The 23,351-nt window shown below is 44.7% G+C and overlaps 1 protein-coding gene across 1 annotated transcript in view; it reads right to left on the bottom strand.

Moving 5' to 3' along the window:
* PDZRN3 (PDZ domain containing ring finger 3) overlaps positions 1–23,351 on the bottom strand; it is a 251,721-nt gene that overhangs the window by 225,228 nt on the left and 3,142 nt on the right. Inside the window, exons 2-3 of the mRNA XM_065933278.1 lie at positions 10,399–10,485; positions 3,055–3,162 (exon numbers count right to left, since the gene is read on the bottom strand). Coding sequence (XP_065789350.1) covers positions 3,055–3,162; positions 10,399–10,485 — 195 coding nt within the window. The remainder of the gene's footprint in view (positions 1–3,054; positions 3,163–10,398; positions 10,486–23,351) is intronic.

Below are 23,351 nucleotides of genomic sequence, written 5' to 3'. Positions count from 1 at the left end.
CGTGTAAGAAGGACACGGTGTGTACGCACTCGCTTACACAGAAAGATAAATGCTGGGTGATTCCACTTACATGGGGCACAGAGAGCTGTCAAACGCATAGAAACAGAAAGTAGGAGGAGGCAACCAGGAGCTGGGTGAGGGGAAGAGGGGTGGTTTAGTGGCTACAGTTCTAGTTTGGGAAGAGAAAAAAGTTCTGGAGATGGACGGTGGTGAGGGCTGCACGACCGCATGCATGTACTTAACGCCACAGGAAAGTACACTTCAAAATGGTGACAACGGAAAATTGCATGTTATGTAGATCTGACCACAGTAAAAAAAATACATACACACAGATGTGTGTAGATCAAAGGAAGACTGCAGGTTTTTTTGTGCCATATCATAACCACAATCTGTTCACCACCCTGGAAAATGCAACTGTGGAGAGCAATTCCTGAATCCACAGCACCACCCACCTGGACCCAGCAGACAAGTAGCTGGTGTAACCACGCTGAGTCCACACGGAGGTGCCAGAATCCGGCAATAAACATCACAGTGTCTTCTAATGTTGTCGGGCCTGAGCATTTACACGCTGATCCATACATTTTTTTATAAATGATCTCCCTTTTATTCTTCTATTCCAAGTCAGTACAAAATCCACCACTAGATGCGTATATCGGGTTGATCAGAAAGCCGGTTCTGGTTCTTCCGTAAACCAACTTACAGAAAAACCCAAAGGAACTTTCTGGCCAAGCCAATATAGAAAAGTTAGTTGTGAGTTTTGTTTCATGATAGCATTGATGGCATTTCACAATATTTCTTATAAAAACCAAGGTGAGTGTGCGTGGCTCTGATGTGGGCGCAATCTACAGTTCTGTTCTCAGGGAAAAAGAGCAGTAGGAACAGGGTAACTGCTGACAACTCTGCTAAAGACAAGACTCACTCAGTCCCTACGGATTTAATATAAGCATCCTTTCATCGGAATGAAAGTTTTTATGGTCAAAGTCTCGCGGGAGTTTGCCCACTCCTCTGAAAAGGAAGCAATCTGACGGTAAACTAGAAAACCCCTGACTCTTCTTAGTGATAAAACCCACATGCACACTTAAAATAATCAAATTCATGCCTGGTAATAAACTCAGACAGAGATGAGGTGAACCAGGGAACATCATTTTCAGGCATGGGAATCACTGCATCATGTCAAAAGAGATTAGAATCTGACTTAGAAGGGCATGGGGTGTCAACTGCAATTACACATCTACTGTTTCTCTATTGGGATCATCCCTCTTTCCATCTCAACACTGGGACATGATTAATATTTCACATACTGTCCAAAAGCAGAATGTGACTTACCAGAAACCGTACTGAACGCTTCAAATACAGATCCCCGCTTTGCCAAGAGAAAATCCTGCCCAGCTGTACATTGCTCATTTGCAAAACATAAGAGCAATGAAATTCCATTACTTAGAGAAACTGGCTGTTCCACCAAACCCTTGGCAACGGAAGCTGTACTTATCTTTTGGAACAATAGTCTCAGAAAATGTATTCTCTCTCTCTCTTCACAGAAGACAGTAAAGGATGCATTGGAGCTCTTGAAAGAGCGTCTTGCCCAAACAAATTCCTGGAAGGGAAAATCCACCCTGCTGACCTGGGAAGTAGGAAGATTGACTCTAAAACATGCAGCAGAAAGAGTTCCAAGTTTAAGAACTCTTCAAAAAGTCAAGGAGCATGTAGCATGGTTAATAATGTCCTTAAAACAAGATTAAGTATCCTTTTAGTAAGTAAGTAAGTTGTCACACTGCATCCCCTAATTCTAAAGAGTAACTCTTACACCACAACTTTTTTAGTTTGTTTTCTTGGAGAGATACAACCATCTATTTTCCTGAGGATAGAAACTGCCCTGAATTGTACTGCTTTGAACATCGCAGAAATTACCCAAATGAGACCAGAAAAGTGAGACTCTATCTTTCTCTTCCCAAGGTTCCCTTCCCAGAAGCATGTGGCCACTTTTCTGTTGGTTATGCGAGCTTCCCTTGTGGTTTATCCCATGGCCAGAGCTTCCAGTCAGTCCAAGGTTTGAAACAGACCAGAAATACACTCAAGAAGTATAGATAACCTACGCAAATGTTTTTGGAACATAGAACATCCAGTGGTCACAGGGCCATTTTTCCAGTTTCCTATTTAACATGCTATATTATGGCGACAGCACATGGGTGAGCTTTTTATGGGCTTTAACGTCTCATCCTGGATTCTTATATTTAATTTTTTTCCTTCACAGAAAATCCAGCAAATTGAGCCCATGTATTCACCCACTAAAAGAACAATCAAAATGGTCAAAATCACAAACGAAAAATAGTCACTTATATCAGACTTTGCAATGAGAGCCCACACAAGCAGGCCACACAAACAGCTTTCGGCAGCTCGGGGCAGGCTAGGACACTGACCCTATTCCCAGGGGTCCTATGATTGGGCGGAAATAGCTACTCCCCCAGCATAAAACTAGAAACCCCCTACACAGAAGTTTAAAATGATGAGTGAAGAACTGAAAATGAGAACAGTGGTGATAAGTGGTCCTCCTGAATATCAATCTTTGTCTGCAAACCCTTAAGTCAAGCAACTGGTACAAATGACAACAGGCAAGACACAGAAAGGGGGGAATGACATATATGCAGAAATAATCGTGTGCCGCGAGCTCTGAGGACGTGAAAGTGATCCCAAAGCTGAACAGAGTCACCGTTTGCCCAACAGGGATTGCTCATCTGGTTCTAACTAACACACAACTGCCCAGTGGTTTTCACACGAAGCTCCAACTGAAGCACATAGAACATATGCACAGCCTCATGAAAAGAGCCAAATCGTGAACAAGCCACTCATACTTTGGCTTCTCCATACTGAATATAAACAAAAACTTAACACTGAGGCAATCAACACCCAATGGGGTCCCACAGAATCGGAGAAATCTATCTCCTGCCCAAACAGCCACCAGGTGAGGCCTCCCTCTTCTACCAAACATCTAGCCTTGAGCCGGATGAAGACTGCATGGCATTCAGCCTATAAAAGACCCTGGCAGTGTTCACATACCTCAATAATCCTGTCGTGAATTTGCAGGCCTCCGTCCTTGGCTGCGGGCCCACTGTCAACTATTTTGGATACAAAGATTCCTTCACTGGACGATCCATCTTGGTTGTCCTTTGGGTTAAAAACACAAAGGCATGAATGCTAGGCATTAAGTTGATCATGAAAATCAAGTCAACACTCTTAAAACAGTAATAGACTCTTGCTGGTGTCACTAGAGGTAAACAGGTAGAAGTCAGTTGTTTCCCCTCATATCTGTTTTAAACTAAAATTAACACATGGTAAAATAATTCGAGTCCGACCAAAAGGTATAAAATGGTAAGTCCCTCCCAGCTCCAACCCACAATCCTTCTATCCCTTTGTAGCATCGATTGGCAGTTAATCCATCCTTTCTAAAACATTTTTTCTTTGGCCAGGCCGCACAGCATATGGGATATCAGTTCTCTGACCAGGGATGGAACCTCTGCCCTCTGCAGTGGAAACTCAAGAATCTTAGCCACTGGACTGCCAGGAAGTCCCTTTCCAAAACATTTTAATGTGTCACCTTCCTAAGTCAAAGTCTGGTCTTTCAGTCATGTCCATTTCTTTGCGAACCCATGGACTGTAGCCCGCCAGGCTCCTCTGTCCATGGGATTTCCCAGGAAAGAATACTGGAGTGGGCTGTCATGTCCTTCTCCAAGGGATCTACCTGACCCAGGGATTGAACCCGCATCTCCTGCATTGCAGGCAGATTCTTCACCACTTGAGCCACCAGAGAAGCCAGTCACCTTCCTAAACATAAATCTATTCCTTTCTTATACACATAAATGGGATTATGCTCCACTCAACCTCTTTCACTTAACTTTAAAAATGTTAGAAATTTTTTACCATCTGACCCACTATCACCCTCATTTCCTTAAGTGACTAGACAATCCTCACAAAGGAATAATTAGTACTGTTTCCTGTTGCTGCTTCCCTGCTGGCTGAGATGGTAAAGAATGCCTGCAATGCAGAAGACCTGGGTTCATGGACAGAAGAGTCTGGCGGGCTACAGTCCATGGGGTTGCAGAGTCAGACACAACTGAGATACTAACACTAGCTAGTCGCTGTTAGAGACAGGATCACCTCCAATACCTTTCTACCTGTATTTTTAAATAAATACCTTCGCTATTATATATTGCTGCAAATCCCTAGCAATGGAAATGCTGGGTTGAGAGTATGCAAATTTGATTGATGTTGCCAAATTACCCTTCAGAGAGCCTGTACTGAAAGCTCATTCAACAAAGTAAATTCTCACATCCTTACAAGCACAAATGCAATATTAAAATTTTAAATTCAATAATCTGATGGTGAAAATAGGCTTTTTATTTTTGCTGCGATTTGCATCAGAAAACCCCACCATGCACCAGCCTCCACCTCTTCAATCCTAATGAATTCTGATCTCCAATCTCTTTGAACCCCTTTAGATCTTTCAAACTCCAGTCTGAAAGTCTCTGGGAAAGAAGACAGTTCACTGCTCAAAGTCTCTCCTTTATTTAAAAGCAAAAAGCTTCAACAAACTCATTAAAAAAAAACAACAAAAAAAACCCCTCACAGCTTGTTCATGAACTTCTTTCCAAACAGCATTGGGATGAATACTCTCCAAGAGCGTGGATTAAATTTCTCATGATTAACAGATGGATTTAGAAATGAAACAGCAAAAGTGCATGTTGTTTCCAAACAAAAAGATTTGGGAAGTTAAGTTCAGGATGTTCCACAAAAAACTCCCAAATCCACCATCCTGGTGATTTCCCTGCCACAACGCTGTAAGAACATCTACTTCAGTAATCATTTCTCTATACAAATACATCAAATTTATAAAATACAAATACATCAAATGCAAATACATCAAAATTCCATTTGCTAAAAAATTAAACAAACCCCAAACCCTATATTCTACAGACGGAGAGAGATGACTTTGAAGAGGTTCAGTCTACCCCCTGAAGTCTGACAGCGGGAACCCACCGTGGGAAAACACTCCCCAGCTCTGCTCTCCCCTCCCTGCCCCGCTGCTCACAAAGACACACACACAACACTATCAATGTAACAACAGGATTCAAAAGAAACTACAATCACAATGCAAAATGAGCAGTAAGTGTTTTTCCCAACATCCCTCCCCACAAGACAAAGGTAAGTCGCCCACTACCATCTGGATTCCCCCAACACTCTTCCAGGGGGAGGATCAATAAGACTGCGGGCGCTGAGCTGGATCAGCCAGCCCCCAAAGACACCACTGCCCAGCACCGCAGACCTCCCCTCAGGCCTACTGCACACTAACCCTTCCCGTCTGGAAGTCTTGGAGACCTCTCTCTCTACTACTACTGATGCGCTACTGATGATGCAGGAGTCGCAAGCGCATCTCAGATACAAGCACGCAGAAGTGTGACAGCTTCTATTTACTGAGTGCACAGCAGGTGCCAGGGACACAGGCCTCCCTGCTGGCTCGGAGGCAAAGAATCCATCTGCTAAAGCAGGAGACATGGGTTTGATCCCTGGGTCGGGAAGATCCTCTGGAGAACGAAATGGCAACCCACTCTAGTATTCTTGCCTGGGAAATCCCATGGACAGAGGAGCCTGGTGGGCTACAATCCAGGGGGTTGCAAAGAGTCGGCTAAACAACAACCACCAGGTACGTAATGAGTGGTCTCTGTCCATCATTTAATCCTCATAAGAGCCACAAGTCACAAACTCTAAGTGGAACAGCATCTCCCATTGAGAAAAATTTCAAAAATACATGTGAATTCAGAAAAAAGCATTCCAGGCTATGGAATATTCCACTAGAGGACCCTGAAGAGTCTCAATGGACCACAAAGGATTTATGGACAAGCTTAAGTTCCTTAAGAGGTAACGTCAATATATCAAATGAAAAGAGATCGGTGTTTACTCTGATTGAACTGCTTTGCGTTTCTCGGCTGGGGAGGAAGGAGGAGATAGGGGCTGAGAGTTCGGTTTTGGCTCGTTTTGCAGAATAATACATTTGAACAGAAGTAACTTATCTTAAGGAGCATCAGAAAGTCCCAGCAAAAATCAGAGAGGGACGGGCAAGAGCAAACACCAAACTGAGGTCATATGAAGACCGTGATAAGGGATGGGAACAGAATGTAAAAAACATAGCACAGAAGCAGAGAAAACCAAATCCAGAACATTCCTGATCCTCTCAGAACACATCTCTCTATTCTTTGTTGGTAGCTCCTCTCCTAACACATTTTAAGGGAGAGCTATGCACCAAAGTGAACCAATATGACTTAGGATTTGTTTGGGTTTACTGGCCTGAGAAACAGAAAAATGAAAGGGCTTATTTCCATCCCAGGGGTGCCAGACAATGAAGTAAACTTGCCAAAGGCTGAAGGCATAGGTCTGATACTCCAGACTGGCTGCTGTTTCTTTAGGGACCCGAGCACTGGTGAATGGGTGATGTGATTTTGCTAAGAGCATTACATACTGCATGGTGCAACGAAAAGCCTTATGTCAGAGCCCCCCTGCTGGGCTTATGTCACAACTCAACCAAGCATCCAACACAGGAATTCCTTGGGAAACACACACGTCATTCGCCCTGCCTTCTACTTCCAGTAACTAACAATGAGTACACATTGTTGCTCATCCTAGCTTTTTAGCATGTTCTCAATGACCTGCCAGATTTCCAGGCAACAGGGCAGAATCCATTTAGGTTTCATTATGCTGCTTCTGCTAATCAGGACACGTTTTTAAAAACACGATGGCAAACACATGCATATGGAATTCAATTTCCCTCCCCAGGGCTATGCATGGAGTTCTCGCAAAAAGACCACATAAACTGAGAGCCCTTTAAATCTACAAAAGTCAGTCTAGTTTGTGCTTATATCACTTTTTTAAACGAAAAAGAAAATGACCTAAAACATATTTTTTGGTAAGTCTGAGAAATACAAAACAAAACTGCATTCTAGTGAGCTTGGAAGCATCCTTTCATCCCTGGGGAGGTGCAGAAATGAAACACCATCTTTGTGGGCTTTCCCATTGTTGGCTGACAACAATTGCCAAGCCATGAGTTTGCCTCTCCATTTCAGGCATTTTGCAAAATTTAGGCTCCCCTTCCCTATATATATGCTTTGGTGTGCAGAGAAGAGAGCTTCCTGGTTCGGACTCTTTGGGCTACAGAAGCTTTCAAAATGTCTAAAAATGAAAAGCATCTTTGTTTACTGTACTTGTTTCTTAAAATGGTAATGGTAATGATGGATAGGGAGAGAATGAATAATTATGAATAAAAACCAACTGCAGCCAACTGTCTTGTTACATGTGCCAAGTGGCAGAACAAGTTCTCCCGATGATAAGGTGGACTAAGTTCCTGTGGTCCTGGGACCATGACTGAGCCAGTCAAACCCCACTTGGCTCCCTCAGCCCATCCCACAGCAGGAAAGCCCACCCTCGGCAGCGTGGTACTGAATCAGAGCAGCACCATGACATGCTGCCTGGGACGGCAGCCGATCAGAAAAAAAAGGGAAAAGCAAAAAAGTCCCAATCTGACATAATTTTGGGCGTCTCAAATGGTGCTAGTGGTGGAGGATCTGCCTGCCAATGCAGGAGACACAAGAGATCTGGTTTCAATCCCTGGGTTGGGAAGATCCCCTGGCAAAGGAAATGGCAACCCACTCCAGTATTCTTGCCTGGGAAATTCCATGGACAGAGGAGCCTGGTAGGCTATCGTCTATGGGGTCGAGAAGAGTAGGAAATGTCTGAGTGATTGAGCACAGAGATAATTTTAGTTTTAGAATTCCCCTAAGATGATGGGAAGAACAAGTGTATGCCCATACCCCTGGGGCTCAGCCCAGGGGGACCGCTGCCTGCCCCAACCAACCTTCATTCTATTTTAACCTCATCATCTAGAAGTGTTCTTTTTAAAATATATTTTACAAGGCAAATCATGTATCGGTTCATCATTTTAATGACTATGTATCACCTACTACTAAGCCATCATTTTCTTGCAATAAACCACGCTCGTTTGTTGTTGAAACTGTGGCTTTGGCCAAAAGCAAAGGGAATTTAATCACAACCCGCCTCTTCTTCTCTGGCCTCTTTCTGACCACGTCCTGCCACTACTCATCTCTGTCTTTGTCCTTGTCCAGGTTCCCCTGGGTCTATCCACTTTCTTTTACCTCAGTGGCCTTCAAAGATGGGTATTTGCAATGAAACACAGTGGAATGATGAAACAGTATATTAAAAATCATATTTTAATTTCATCATTTAAAATGATTCTTCAACATGTAACTTTTATAAGACAGGTAATATTAGTTCAGTAGTAAATACATGTATAGTTTATAACCAACTATGTCCCATTTTTTTTTCTACAGTTAAGACTGTTCAACTAAACATATTATACATGAACCTCTGATCTAGCAAAGTCCTACTCATCCTTCAGAAGCCAGCTTCAGTGGCCTGCCCCATGATGCCTTCTTCCCTAGGGTTAACTGCCTCCCAAAGCATCTTTAGCTGAACTCAGGCACAGAGTTTTATCAGTGAGAACAGCACTTTCCTCTCTAATTCATCAGTTTCTCCACCTGGACATGAGCTCCATGAAGATGGGACAAACATCAGCTACATCCAGATGGCTGGCATCTTCTTATCCTTTAGGATTTGGCTTTATATCCCTTCCCCTCTTTCCTGATCACTCTGGGCAATGACGCCCCTTGCTCCTTGGAATGTAGCGTAGCCATCCTCCCATTTTTTCCCCTTCATTGTACTTCTCCCAATCTGTAATTACTCTTTATACTTGTTTCTTGCCTTATATCACCCAGGAGATAAACTCAATGACCAGAGGGATCCAGTTTCCCTGGCCAGTATCTCCAAGTCCATAGCAAATAGCCCATGTATAATACTTAATTGTTGAATGAGTGAATCTGATTTTTCTTTCCCTTTTCCTTGACTATTTTCCTCTTAAGCTGACTAACCAGGAAGATGTTGATTTTAGTCAATCAGTTGTTTACAGCTCTTTGCGACCCCATGGACTATAGCCCGCCAGGCTCCTCCGTCCATGGGATTCTCCAAGCAAGAATACTGGAGTGGGGTGCTAGTCCCTTCTCTAGGGGATCATCCCTACCTAAGGGACTGAACCTGGGTCTCCCGCACTGCTGGCAGATTTTTTACCATCTGAGAAAAATGAGGAAAGGCTGAGCAAAGGAAAAGAACAAGAGATGATACATACTCTGGGAATCCCGTGTGAAAGGTGAGACTCCGGAATACATCCTCTGCCACCTCCCCAGAGCCCTCTCAGCAGACATTTTCCTGGCAGTTAAATCAACAGATCTGCATTCAGCCTCCCCTTTCTGGAGGAGGGGATCATGATGAATAGGGTGATCAAACGGCTCCAGTGAGAGGGAAGCGCAAAGGCTACACCAGCCCACAAATGAGGGAATGGCCCCTGACTAATGAAAGGCAGGTAGAAGTCCTGACAAGACTGCCAGTCTTGGAGCCCTGAACCCAGCAAAGCCCCTCAGTGTAACTGCACAGTCCTTTTTCTTTTAAACTTATTTTGTATTGAGGGGGTAGCTCAGCTGGTAAAGAATGCATCTGCAATGAAGGAGACCCTGATTCGATTCATGGGTCGGGAAGATCCCCTGGAGAAGGGACAGGCTACCCACTCCAGTCTTCGTGGGCTTCCCTGGTAGCTCAGATGGTAAAGAATCCACCTGCAATGTGGGAGACCTGGGTTCGATCCCTGGGTTGGGAAGATCCCCTGGATGGAGGGCATGGCAACCCACTCCAGTATTCTTCCCTGGAGAATCCCCATGGACAGAGGAGCCTGGCGGGCTAAAGTCCATGGGGTTGCAAAGAGTCGGATACGACTGAGTGACTAAGCATAGCACATAGCCAATTAGCAACGTTGTGACAGTTTCAGGTGAACAGCGAAGGGACTCAGTCATACATATACATGTATCCTTTCTCTCCCAAGCTCCCTCCTATCCGGGCTGTCTCATAAAATTAAGCAGAATTCCACACATATTAACATGACTTTTCTCAGTTCAACTGCTATCAAACTAGACATGAACTCTTCAAAAATGAACAGCTAGGATTAGCTATTGTATGACTAGGACAGTGCTACATTAGGAAACCACAACTAATCCCCAAAACCAAATCACTTTGCTATACACCTGCAATTAACACAACATTGCAAATGAACTATGCCTTAATAAAAAAAACAAGATGATAAAAACCCCTGAGTGCAAAGATGATAAATGCACAATGAACTCTAACTAGAGCAGAATGAAGTGAGCTAGGATTCCTACCCTTCACACCCCAGTCCTTGACCCCTCTCCCAGCTCCATCAGGGACCCGTTAAACCCATCTCAACAACGAACGTACCACACACGGCCGGCCACCGATGATGTTGAATCCCAAGGAGCCGGAGTCCCTATGCAGGACAAGAGTCAGGCTTTTTGTTTCTTCACCCTGCAGGGGATAAATGAGTTCAACATTTCATTAACATTTAGGAAAACCAATGGGAGGAATTTTCTATCTAAATGGACTCATGGATTGCCAACCTGATCATTAAAAACCCTATATCTCTAGAGAAGTTTAACCCAGAAAACTTCGGAGGCTCATGCTGAAACTCTGGTCTATGTTGAGGACGTTACAAACATTTCTAGATACCATCAGACCTTGCGGTGAGCACTTAAGAACATCTGAAGACATCCAGACAGAAGTAATGAACATTTTCTCTTGCTCTGCACACACATCTTTGCTTTGACCAGCCCACCACAGGCTGGCTGCTTCGACGGCTACCTCTATCCCTCAGCCATTCTCAAGAGCAGCATTCACCTTAATATGCTGTGGAAGGTTCCAGTAGCAATCCCGTCGGAAGCTTAGGCACATATACAGCCCATCAATAGTCATCTGTGTTTGGGAGATTTCAGGGGAGAAATAGCACTTAAAAAGTCAGACTCAAACATGGGTGGGAACAAGGAAAATCCCAAATCTTACTAAAAAGGGAGGAGGGGGCATTTTCACAAAGTAATGACTGTCCAGTCCTGAGGAGACGCAGGCTGCTGAACAGAAAACACTCTGTTTAAGGCAGGTGGGGCCACGTGAGCCACTTTAAATCAAACAAGTGGTCCCGGTAGGTCTCAGAGGCACAATGTTCAACAGTCAAAGAAGATGGAGACACCAGGGCACCCCAACCAACACTCTCTAGTAACAGACAGATGGATAAAAATAGATTTCACCTTCTACGCAAACTATCACTGAATAGGTTTTGACATAAATATTAAACTCGCTGATATACCATTGAAAGGGTTTCAACTATTCGAATGGTATGCAAAGGTCCACACGCACTGGCTATAAATGTGCAATTGCTTCACTCACATTTTCTGTTTAAACAGGGTATCTTTTAAATGTGGCATTTAAAAAAAAGTATGAAATATTTCATTATATGCTTTCTCAAAAACAGCACTAACAACTTATCACAAAAGAGGTTTATTGTGATATTTACTGCTTCCTGGTGCAACCTGTGCCTTAGACTTTGGTGGGGGGGGGGGGGGGTCGGGGGGATAAATGGTAACATTTGAATGACATGAATGCAGCTATCTGACTTGACCACCATGGTGGCAAAGAAAGCCACACTTTCTGACCTGCATGGCCAAGTGGTTTTTTCTGCCACCATTTTCAATGTAAAATACTGTCCCATCACTGTCAATGTAAAACACTGTTCCATATTTGGCCAGAAAAAATGCACAACAAAGCCACACACATATTCACACATATATTAAAGACTAATAGGTCTCAATGTGTAAAATTATCTCCATGGGCTTAAAATCCTCAGTAAACACGCCCGTTTCTCATGACTAGTTAGTATATAGCAGAACTCAAAATATCTTCAAAAATGTCATGGAAGTTAGCATCAATTACTAAAATGCTGTAAAAAAAAAAAAAAAGGAAAATGATAATTTACTATTAGAAACAGGCTGTTTCTGATGGAATAACTAGGTATTCAATAAGAACAAAATAACAAAATCTTCATTTCTGCAGGGTCACTTAGTCAATACAGAAAATAGAGTATATAAGAGAAGCCAGTCTCTATTAAGTTATGGTACTTAATAAAACAACAGCAGAGCCTCATTAATGACAACCATTTACTTACTTAAAAAAAAAAAATTCCAATCCACAGTACCACCATTCAGAGCATCTAGCTTCCCTGGTAGCTCAGTTGGTAAAGAATGCGCCTGCAATGCAGGAGACCAGGGTTCGATTCCTGCGTCGGGAAGATACACTGGAGAAGGGAAAGGCTACCCACTCCAGTATTCTGGCCTAGAGAATTCCATGGATGGGGTCGCAAAGAGTCGGACACGACTGAGCGACTTTCACTTTCACTTTCATCAATGCCATCAATCTTTATCATTCATTTGAACCAACAGCAACTTTCAAATTAAAGAGACTAAAACTTGCAGAATCACCCTAATAGTTTGGAGATGTAAATGCAATGTTTTGCAAACCAAAACAGTTTATATCTTTCTGTCTTGGAAATGGAAAAGGTTGCTAAGTTTACATCTTGCTTTGTTATCTTAGAGAGCTGAAAAAAAGAAATACATGGAAATTTGAGTGAGTTATCATACATAGCTTACAGTTCTGGCTTTCATAACTAATCAATGATAGAAACTGCCAGGTCATAGTAATCTAAGGCAGATAGCTCTGATTGGACAACCTCAAATGATGCAAAAAGGAGAATGCATAGCTAAATGATTAAAACAGACTAGTTTTAAATCTACTGTGTGATAACTATTCTTTAAAAAAATGAAAAATAAAGAAATCATATTACATTAACAACGATAACAGCTAACTTTTACTGGCTCTTTATCATGTGTTGGAAATTATACTGAGCACTTAAGTGCTTTATTTTGTTTAACAATCCAACCAATCTTATCAACTGGTACTATTACCATCCTCAAGATATAGGTGGGAAGATTGGGAGGATTAAAAAAGCTTGTCAAAGGACTACTAAGAGGTCACTGGCATTTAAACCCATGATCTCCCAGATTCTAGACCTCAACTCTCTACACTAACTTCCTTCTCATGTGGAAAGTAGAAGAGTGCCATGTAGGCTGGCAACATCTTAGGTCCCACCCAAGTTGATTCCCTTGATGGCATTCCAAAAAGTTCCACAAAGAAACTCATTATAGGAGGTCTTGGCCGGGAAACTAGTATCAGAACAAAACTCCAAACTCTTTATTGAACTATTAATCTCCAAAAGATCCAACCTGAGATACCCAGAGACATCTAGGTTTGGGCCCAACTCAGAGATCTTTTTCCAGAGACAATGGAGACCAACTGAGACAATGCCTGAAACAACACCATTTAGCCAAACAGCAATCTACAAAGGCTGATCGAGTTAACAGTCAAGTTAACCCTCCAACCCTCCTTGCCAGATGCAATCAACCGCAGGGGAGAAGAGCATGTTCTCTTTTTCTAGAAGTGTGTTGACCCAGTCTGTCGTCCAGCAGGCTTACACAGTGGCTTTAGGTGACACTGCCTATTTTAGGACTAATTTACAGGACTGAGCCACCACATGGACGTTTCAACACATGATGCTGGGAATGATGACAGAGAAGAGAAACCCTCTGGCTAGACTGAATTACTTTCATTTCTCTCTCAAAGGTCAGTTCCTTTTCTCCGACACCCTGAGCTCCATTCTGATGTTTCCTTTCCACTTCTTTCCCCCTAAGCAACCTGAACTACTTCTGTTTACTTTCTGATTCTTCAGAAGAAATGTTAATAGAGAATTTTAACAGGAGGCTTCACAAAATACCATGTTAACAGATTAACTTTGATTTCTGCTTAATGATTTAATCTGTTCCTGGGTTCAAAGTGTATCAGGATAGAGAGTATTTAAATGATTCTCATTCAGTTATACTCCACCCAATAAAGCAAAGAAAGTGGAAGTGTCAGTCATTCAGTCATGTCCAACTCTTTGTGACCCCATGGACTATAGCTCTCCAGGTTCCTCTGTCCATGGGATTCCTCAGGCAAGAATACTGGAGCGGGTTGCCATTCCTTTCTCCAGGGGATCTTCCCAAACCAGGGATCGAATCTGGTTCTCCTGCACTGCAGGCAGATTTTTTACCGTATGAGCCACAGAGATCTCCAGAGATGGACAAACGGAATAAGGACAAAGGCTCTCATCAACGCTGCTTTCTCAGCTGTTCACAGATGTTACATTTGTAAGTAATATCATCCATCTAAAGGAAACTTTAATCAATATTGCTCTGCCTTGGTAGTTTATTATGACCCATGCTTTGAAACTTTCTCAATGTCTTGGTATACCAAAATAAAAGACAGGAAAGAGCTCTCTTTCACACAAACAACTGAGTAACCAAAACATCAGGCTTTTGAGGCAGGTATTATATCAAGCTCTGTACCCGAGAAACTGAGGCTCTGAGAAATGCATACACTTGCTGACGACCACGTGGCTGCCAAGAGGCGGGGGCAGGGTTGGAACCCAATCCACGGACTCCAGCAGGCAAGTTCTTGCTACTGTGCTGGGAAACGTGTGCACCCTACCCTAAACCCCTCTGCCTCAAAATACTCAGCCTGAAATTCACGTTAAAATGTCGGGAAGGATTAGACATCTAATTTGTTTTCTATTTAGTTTTAAGCAAGGCTTCTTTGGACCATGCACCAACAATGGCAAAGATCAGAGTATCTATTATACCCCAAATGGTGTCATAAGAATACTGTGCCTTTTACAGGATCAGGGTGATGGTTAAGATCCTGGACTTCAGAGTCAGAATGTGATTTTAGTTTTTTCCTTCTTAGGAGGAGGATAGTAATGGCTTCTTCTGAAATATGAATGAGTTAGGGCTATCCCTGCCCAGTGCCTGTACAGGGCATGGCCAATAGCAAGGGCTCCAGACACGAGCCGAGCACAACATCGAGGTCATGATACTCTCTGACCACATAAATGACTCTGCTACAAAACCCCGGAAGTGGCGAATGTCTAATCCTAAATTAACTTAGTCTACAGCAAGTCTGGAAGAACTGAGGCCTGCAGTTAAGCAAATAAAGACAGTTACGTGTTCACAACATCTGGTCATCAAATGGGAACTAGATCCACGTATACATTTCTCCTCTTCCCAAGTCTGGAGCGAGAGTGGCATAGTCTTGGAGGGCTGATAAAGGGCCAGGAGGCAGATTTTACCCTGGAGGCAGTGGGAGAGAGGCATGATGCAGACAAGGGGAGCAGCTCAGCCTGAACCTGGAGCTTCAGGGCCGTGGGGATAGGATGGGCAGAGGGTACTGACCACGGCTGGGGCATGAGGAGGGAAATCAGACAAAGGACGTCCCCAGGCATGGAGGGAGATGTCCTCATGACAGGACAGAAGAGACATCAAGTCAAAGAAAGTGCGGGCTTGGATACGGACAGTGGAGGGAGGAGCTGGGAAAGGCGGACACTGGAGGGCTGCTGAGACACTGGGACAGCTTCTGATTCTACCAGAGGGCTGAGTCTTGATGGGCTGAGAAGAAGGGGAAACGGACAGATTGGGAGTGATGTATATACCCTATCGACACTGTGTATAAAGCAGGTAACCAATGAGAACCTACCCTACAGCACTAGGCAGGGATGCCCAACCTCCGGGATCTAACGACTGATGACCTCAGGTAGAGGTGATGTAATACTACTAGACATGAAGAGCACAATAGATCATACTGAGTCATCCCGAAACCATCCCCAGCCCCCAGTCCCTGGAAAAGACTGTCTTCCACGAAACTGGTCCCTGGTGCCAAAGAGGTCGGGGACTGCTGGCGTAGGGAACTGTACTCAGTGCTCTGTGGTGACCTTCCTGAATGCAGGGTGTCTTCCCTCCACAGCCAGGACTTGGGAGGGCGAGGAGCTCTCACTTAGGGCCATCACTTGGCACTGGGAAACAAAGATGCCTTCATAGTCTGGAGTCCAGCCAGCACTGCCTCCGTGGGGAGCGGGCACGAAGCTCTAACATGCTCAGCCCCCATCTCCACCCCAGAATCCAACTCAAGCAGACAGTCAGGCCCCCAGCGCACGGCCGGGTCTCCTCGGGAGGTGCTTAGGTCTTGCCGATGGTGGTAGGGCAGACTCAGTAACCTGGGAGAAGGGGGCATGGCATGAGCCATCCACAGCAGGTAAGTTACAAGCAGAAACAGCAGCTCCAAGTTCAGGAACATACAATCGTTCTGCTGAAAATAAGCTTGGCTATTATACTCCAACAGGTAACTACCAGATCAGTGTTTCAAAAAAAGCACCCGATTTATAATCTGCTCAATTTAATGTCTCACTGGACAAGATTAAGAGGAGGGAAATAAAAGTCACAGTGAAAAAGCAGAAGTCACAAGTCCTTAGTCAGAAAGACACCATATGGCGGCTGTTCTTGTTTTAAGCCCAAGAATGTGAACTGTCTTTCTATGGCACAGTCCGTCTTCCTCTCAGCATAGCTCTGAAGTCTCTGCACCGCTCTCCTCCAAACAACCCGGCCTCAGAAACTTGGACGCCAGCCATCTTCTAATCTATGTGGCGGCCCCCAAAGTCCATCCATGCCACCATCAATGTGGATCCTTTCTACAAACTCCTTTCCTCCCAGTGACGGGTGTTCCTTGATTATTGCCGCCGTGGGACTCGCAGCTGAGAACTGGCTCGACTGGAAAGCCGCCCGGCGGGTTGTGAGCACTGTAATTGACTGACCACTCGTCTGCATATCTGGGATGACACGACACCTCTCGGCCTCAGATTATGCAAAGCTCTCAAAGACTCACACAGCTGGGAAACAGCTCTGCCTGCTGACTAGTGACAAGAGAGGGCAAAAATGTGGAGGGTGGGGCTGGGGGGCCAGGAGACAGAGCTGGCCACCAGGCATTCTCTCCTAAAGAGACGGGATGCCCTCTCTTTCTCCGAACTGAGATGCTTCTGTCCTCTTCGTCGGTCAAATTATGTTTTAAATGGGGAAGCAGCCTGGACTAAGCCCTCCCTGTAATTGCAACCTCAATTCTAAAGAAGGTATTCTTGGAGGAAGAACAGAAGGGGAAACTGCTCACGCCCAAGACCAAAGGGAGTAGTGGGAATGATACCTGAAAACAAATTGGAAATGGATGAGATTAACAGAAGTATTAGCAGCATGTATCTGCCACGAGAATAGGGAGGATGAAAAGAGATAGGAGGAAAAGAGATAAAGGGCGTGGGGGGACAGGCAGAAAGGAACAAAGATTTCCTGGAGCCACAGACTAGGAAACTTTCATCCATAAGCCAAACAAGATGGTTTTGAAAAATACCCTAAGAAATTAAGTACAGATTGTCAGTGTTGCCCTAGGCCAAAAATATACACACATTTTTAGCCTCTTGTTATATTTAAAAAACCTGAGAAAACCCCCAACTCTACTTCTCTATTTGCACGAGTTGGAGTTCAAGACTGCGTCTCTCGTTTTTATCATCCGCTCATCTGCTTTTCTGGTGAATACCTCCAGGCGACACTGTCACCAACACAACAAACTGACATAAGGTACTACAGCATTTTCACATTTCCACCTGATGGACTGCAAGGGGCTTCAGTTTTTGAGATGTGACTATCTAGTCACCCAACCCAGGGCATTTTCTCCTCCGAATCAGAAACAAAGCAAAGGCTAGCCAGCTGTAATGTCCTATGTTCCCGCTTACAGGATGGTGGGAGTCTGGCCTGCCTCCCCTCCTCTTGTTCTTCCAGTAGTCATATATGGATGTGAGAGTTGGACCATAAAGAAAGCCAAGTGCCGAAGAATTGATGCTTCTGAACTGTGGTGTTGAAGAGTCCCTTGGACTGCAAGGAGATCAAACCAGTCAATCCTGAAGGAAATCAGTCTTGAATATTCATTGGAAGGACTGATGCTGAAGCTCCAATACTTTGTACACCTGATGAGAAGCGACAACTCAGTGGAAAAGACCCTGATGCTGGGAAAAACAGGGCAGGAGCAGAAGGGGGTGACAGAGGATGAGATGGCTGGTTCTTATCACCAAATAAATCAATGGACATGAGTCTGAGTAAACTCCGGGAGTTGGTGATGGACAGGGAGGCCTTGCGTGCTGTGATTCATGGGGTCGCAAAGAGTCGGACATGACTGAGCAAATGAACTGAACTGACCTCTCGTTAGTTTGGTAACTGCAGAAGGGCAAATGAATACACATAAACATGCAGAAAGCACATTTTGTTTGCGGCTTTAGGTACAGCCCAGAGCTGCTAACCAGATGCAGTGCAACTGACACGAACACCCCTCTTTCTCAGAGTCTCCAGCACTGACAAGCAGTTAGAGAAGAGACACCCAGAGAGCCTGAGGCTTGCAATGAGCCTGTGATCCTTTGGGTAAAAAAAATCCCTTTCCTTCTTCTCCATTAAACCATCTCCAATTTCTGAAGTTTCTTCAGTGATTTACTTGGAGAAAAACCCCAAACCCACAGGTACTTAATAAATGTTCAACAAATGCTCGGTAAGCCTGATTAGGATCCTGCCTGCAAGAGAGCCAGGTTCGATCCCTGGGTCAGGAAGATCCCCTGGAGAAGGGAACGGCAACCACTCCAGCATTCTTGCCTGAAGAATTCCATGGACAGAGGAGTCTGGTGGGCTCCAGTCCATGGGGTCGCAAAGAGTTGGACACAACTGAGCCACTAACACTTTCAAACACTTTCATTTTATCCTAAAGCCTGTCCCATAAGGGCACAGCATTAGCCCATTTTAGAGATGAGGCAGTTAAGGCTTACAGGAGGTTAGAGGATCCTCCCAGAGACCCTCAACAATGAGGCAGAAGGAGCACAGACGCCTGCATGTCGCTGACTCCAGGGTGTGATACTGATCACACACTAGCTCAGTTCAGGGTACCCCGGAGCTGCCGGTGACACAAGGCCTGCATCCAACCCTGACCGGCAGCCTGAATGGGACTTCACCCTCTTCCTCATCCACGTGCAGCAAAGACACAGGGTGCCTGAAAACAGCTTCTCTCAAAGTTTGAGGGGTGACCCCCTCTGCCCAGGACTGATTTCTGCACACCCTTGTGGTCCTCTGCTGGGGAAAAGTTCATCAGACTCCCCTTCCTGGAGGAGGGGCCGCTGCAGGGCCCATGTACGCACGGGCTGCACTGAGGCTCCAACCCGCAGGCTCCCCACGATCAGACTCACGGGATGGGGGAGAAAGATGGACGCCCGGGTCCATCTGTTAGTTATTTTCTTTACAAGAGTAATCATTATGTTACACCACTTCCCTTTCTTATTGGAACAGGCTTATTAGAACACCATTAGTCAGGGGGGACAGAGGTGACCCACAACTCGGGTGAGCAAGGAGCAGAACGACGTGGTGTTTTCAAAGACACAGTGGGTGTCCAACGAATCCAGGGGTGAAAGCTGCGCGCATTCCCCTTTGTACCCAGCGGTGACCATCCCAGTGCCTGGTACACGGTGTGTAAGCATGTGAGAAGCCAACCCGAAAGACCACATTTGGAAGAATTTCATTTGCTTCCTACCACCAGCCACTCTTTAACTTACTCGGTTCAAAATTAGGGAAGGATTAAAAATTAGGGAATGAGGCATGATTCCATCCAAGACACCATCTTTTTCTTTTCCTTCTGCCTCTCTTTGACAGTGAGGACCTGCTTTGTTTTATACTCCACATGCTCCACACCAGACCTCTGAAGATGGGAATTACAGCCTGGGGTGAACCCACTTCATCACCATGAACCACAGCCATTGGACCAACTGGAGCCAGAAGATGACGCTGGGGAAGTTATTTTACCTCCAGAATCTTTCTTTTTCCATCTGTAATGGGGTGTGGGTACTAAGTTTGCAGAGTCTTTCTGAAGTTGCACCCACATCTCTAACCTACACAGTGCTGGTGTGTAGAGGACCAACCCTTCGGAAACTTGTATGAGCCTTTGGAGGGGACACCGCCTCAGGAGAAAATACGGTCTTATTGTGGTAAAAGCTTGGAATCAGGTTCTGGGTAAAAATACCATCTCTACACAATTAGAATCCAAATTCATATAACTTTCTAGCCTGAACCCAGCTGTCCTATAGTGTTTTACAACCTGCCTCTCTTACCAAAAAAAAAAAATCTACCAAATGAATAAGATGGGGAAGTTAATGTGTGTACATACACAATGCACCCTAAGTGTATGGCACCCAGTAAAACTCAATGAATGCTATTCCTCTTCCTTTTAAGCTCTGTGTCTACAGCCAACACAAACCAGCTTATAAATAGATTCTCTCTCATCAAATATTTTTACAAAGAAGCAAACACCATTTCTGAACTCAGAAAGAACCACTTACAGACAGACGGGAACAGAATTCCCAGTTTCTATTATTCAGTTATGATCATTTGAGCCAGTGTAGCTGGAAAACACATCTGTAAGCTGAATCCTAGTTTTCTTTATATATCACTGAAATGAAATGGATGCAACAGCCCACAACTCGTTTTAGCTGAACTGGGACACTGCGGAACAGTCATTCTCCTGATGCTTTTCAGAAACAGAAAAGACACTGAACTGTGGACACTCTGATAGACACATTTCAAAGTGTTTGGACATCTGGAACACCTTTCCATACAACTGTCTATTATAGATTCACTTATCTCCAGGAGTTCTGAAACGGACAAAATCGTTTCTGGGATTTGGGGCTTTATACAATTTGATCTGGGTAGATCTCAGGGAAACAAAAAGCATGCCTCCCACAAACCTGGAAACAATTTTGTTCACTTGCAGGTCACGGAAAAACTCATTCTTTTTTAACAGTGAGCTAACAAGCTCACTCTTGGTCAGCAATCTGAAAAGTTTTGACGGCTGACAAGACAGCCCTTTCGATCTTGAGTTTACTCACTGAAAACATATCGCGAGCTCACAGGGCACCTGGTAACCGAACTGGTGCCGGGACACAGACCTGAAGAATGCACATGTGGTCCTTCCTTTATCCTCCCTCACAGACAACGAACAGCTCTTCCCATTATTCAGTTACAGCAGTGAAGAAGGCCATGCAGGGAGCACCAAAGTGAGGGTCTCAGGGTACCAGCCCTAGTCTGTCAGGCCAGACAGCAAGGGCTTTCCGCAGGTAATGATGGAGGGAGGACAGAAAGGTTATCTAGTCAAGCGCAAACCCTAACTGCCGACAGAAAGGCAAGGGGTAGAAGGTGAAGAGTTGGAAAACCTGCTGGTTACCTAGGTTACCTAGTGACGAGCACCTGGAAAGACTATTCCTAGGGGAAAAAAGAGCAAGTGCAAAGGCCCAGGGGCAGGAAGGAGCGCATGGATCTTTCCCAGAGACCACAGAACCTGGGAAGAGAAACGAAAGCGAAGAAGAGTACAGGCAGGCAGGGCCCAGAGTGTGCTTCACCTTACATCCATCCAAGAGAAACACAAGACCAAGCAGGGTTTAAGTTCCCAGGTGGCGCAGTGGTAAAGAATCCACCGGCCAATGCAGGAGATGTGGGTTTGATCCCTGGGTTGGGAAGATCTCGTAGAAGAGGAAATGGCAACCCCTTCCAGTATTCTTGCCTGGAGAATCCCAGGGAAGAGGAGCCTGGCGGGCTACATAGTTCATGGCGTTGCAGAGTCAAACATGACTTAGTGACTGGGCAGGGTATCAGATTTACATTTCTAAGAGATGATTCCCAGCTCGAGGTCACTGGGAAGAAGCAAGAAGATACAGAGAGGGAACAGCTGTGGTCTAGGTAAGAGGTGATGGAGGTTGAGACCAGGGCTGATTTATGTTCCACAGGGGACAATGACAGAGCCTGGAGATATCTGTGATTGTCACGATGTGGGAATTGTTTCTGTCATCTAGTAGGCAGAGGCCAGGGATGCAGTTCCACATCCTATAATGCACACAATATACACACACACACATAACCAAGAATTATTCAGCTCAAGATGCTAACAGGGCTGAGGTCAGGAAATCCTAGTTTGGACCAAAGTGATGATCTGATGGGACTGGAGAGCGGTGAAGAGATTCAGAAAGTGTTCAGGAAGTAAAATCAACCAGGTTTAATGAAAGATTGGATGTGGGGGTAAAAGAGCAGATGCTACTGAGGCTCAGTCTCAAGGTTCTCAAAAATTCCAAGGAAAGTTATGCCCAGAACCTTCCCTTTCCCAGAAAGTGAAAGTTTTTTTTTTTTTTTTTTTGCTGTGGAATGCCTTTGTTCTTAGAATCAGGTGGTAAGTCAGGGTGGGAAACTGAGGCTGGGAGCCCAACTCTTTAACATCTTCAAGTATAGTTTCACCAAGTCTGCTGTAGCCCAGATAGGACTGCAGATTGGTTCAAGATGCCGTTCTGGGCCATGTTACCTATCATACAACTGCTAGGCGCTCTGGGTTTGAGAACTATGCACTGGTCCTTCATAAAATACTCAGGAAGAGATGTTTAGACAATGATCAGTAAAATCATAACTGTGTGAAGAAAAAGAACACATGTTGGTCTACGTCTCTACTTGAGCCGAAACTCTCTTTCTAGCTGAGAAGTTACCCAAAATGTGCTAGGTGGTCCAGCATCAGCTGCGAACTTACCAGAACCTCACACCCCATACCAGCCCCTGATGGAGCAGAATCTCCAAGGGTGAGATTCAGGAATCTCTTCTTTCATCTCCAGGTGATTCCAATCATATGAAGGTTTGAGAAGACCTGTTCCAACTCACCTTTCAGAGCAGAAGAAACCCTAGCTCCAAACCCTGAATGGTTAAGTGTTTGTTGCTCAGTGGTATCCCGCTCTTTGCGACCCCATGGACTATAGCCTGCCAGACTCCTCTGTTCAGTGGATATCAAAAATTGTAATCTAAGATCATTTAAATAATGCCAGATCATTTTATGGTACAAGTTCTAAAGCCCTGAAGAGGGGTATGGAAAATCTTCTGAGTGTTTCTTATCTACTTTAGCTCTTAACAGAGAGGTAAGTGATAGGACTTTAAAAAAAAAAATAATAAAAGTGTTGTGCATGCCCGTTTCCAAGGAATATAAATCCTTCTGCCTTATAGAAGAGAATAAACAGTACCCGGTGGGAGCAGAGAGTCCCGCCAATGAAATAAACAAGTTCTTAAACAGCTTGCAGTGGGAGGGGGGTCTGTCTGGCAGATGCAGGAACAGCAAAAGCTCTCCCCAAGGGTGACTAGGGGTTAACTTTAAGGCAAAAGCAGCACGCTTTCCCCTAAGGCCTGGGCTGAGACAGCCAGGGTCTGAGGCCTGAAAAATGAGTTCAGCTTTCAGGCCAGGCCTTTCTTGGCTGTTCTCAAGCCAGCACTAAGGTCCATGAAAGTCCTGAGCAGTGCTCCAACTCCAGAAGGAAACTTTTGTCTGTAAGCTCA

Source organism: Muntiacus reevesi, chromosome 4 (genome assembly GCF_963930625.1).
Source record: "Muntiacus reevesi chromosome 4, mMunRee1.1, whole genome shotgun sequence".
Taxonomy (NCBI): Eukaryota; Metazoa; Chordata; class Mammalia; order Artiodactyla; family Cervidae; genus Muntiacus; species Muntiacus reevesi.
Note: the sequence above shows the minus strand (reverse complement) of the source record. Positions and strands in the feature narration are given on the sequence as shown.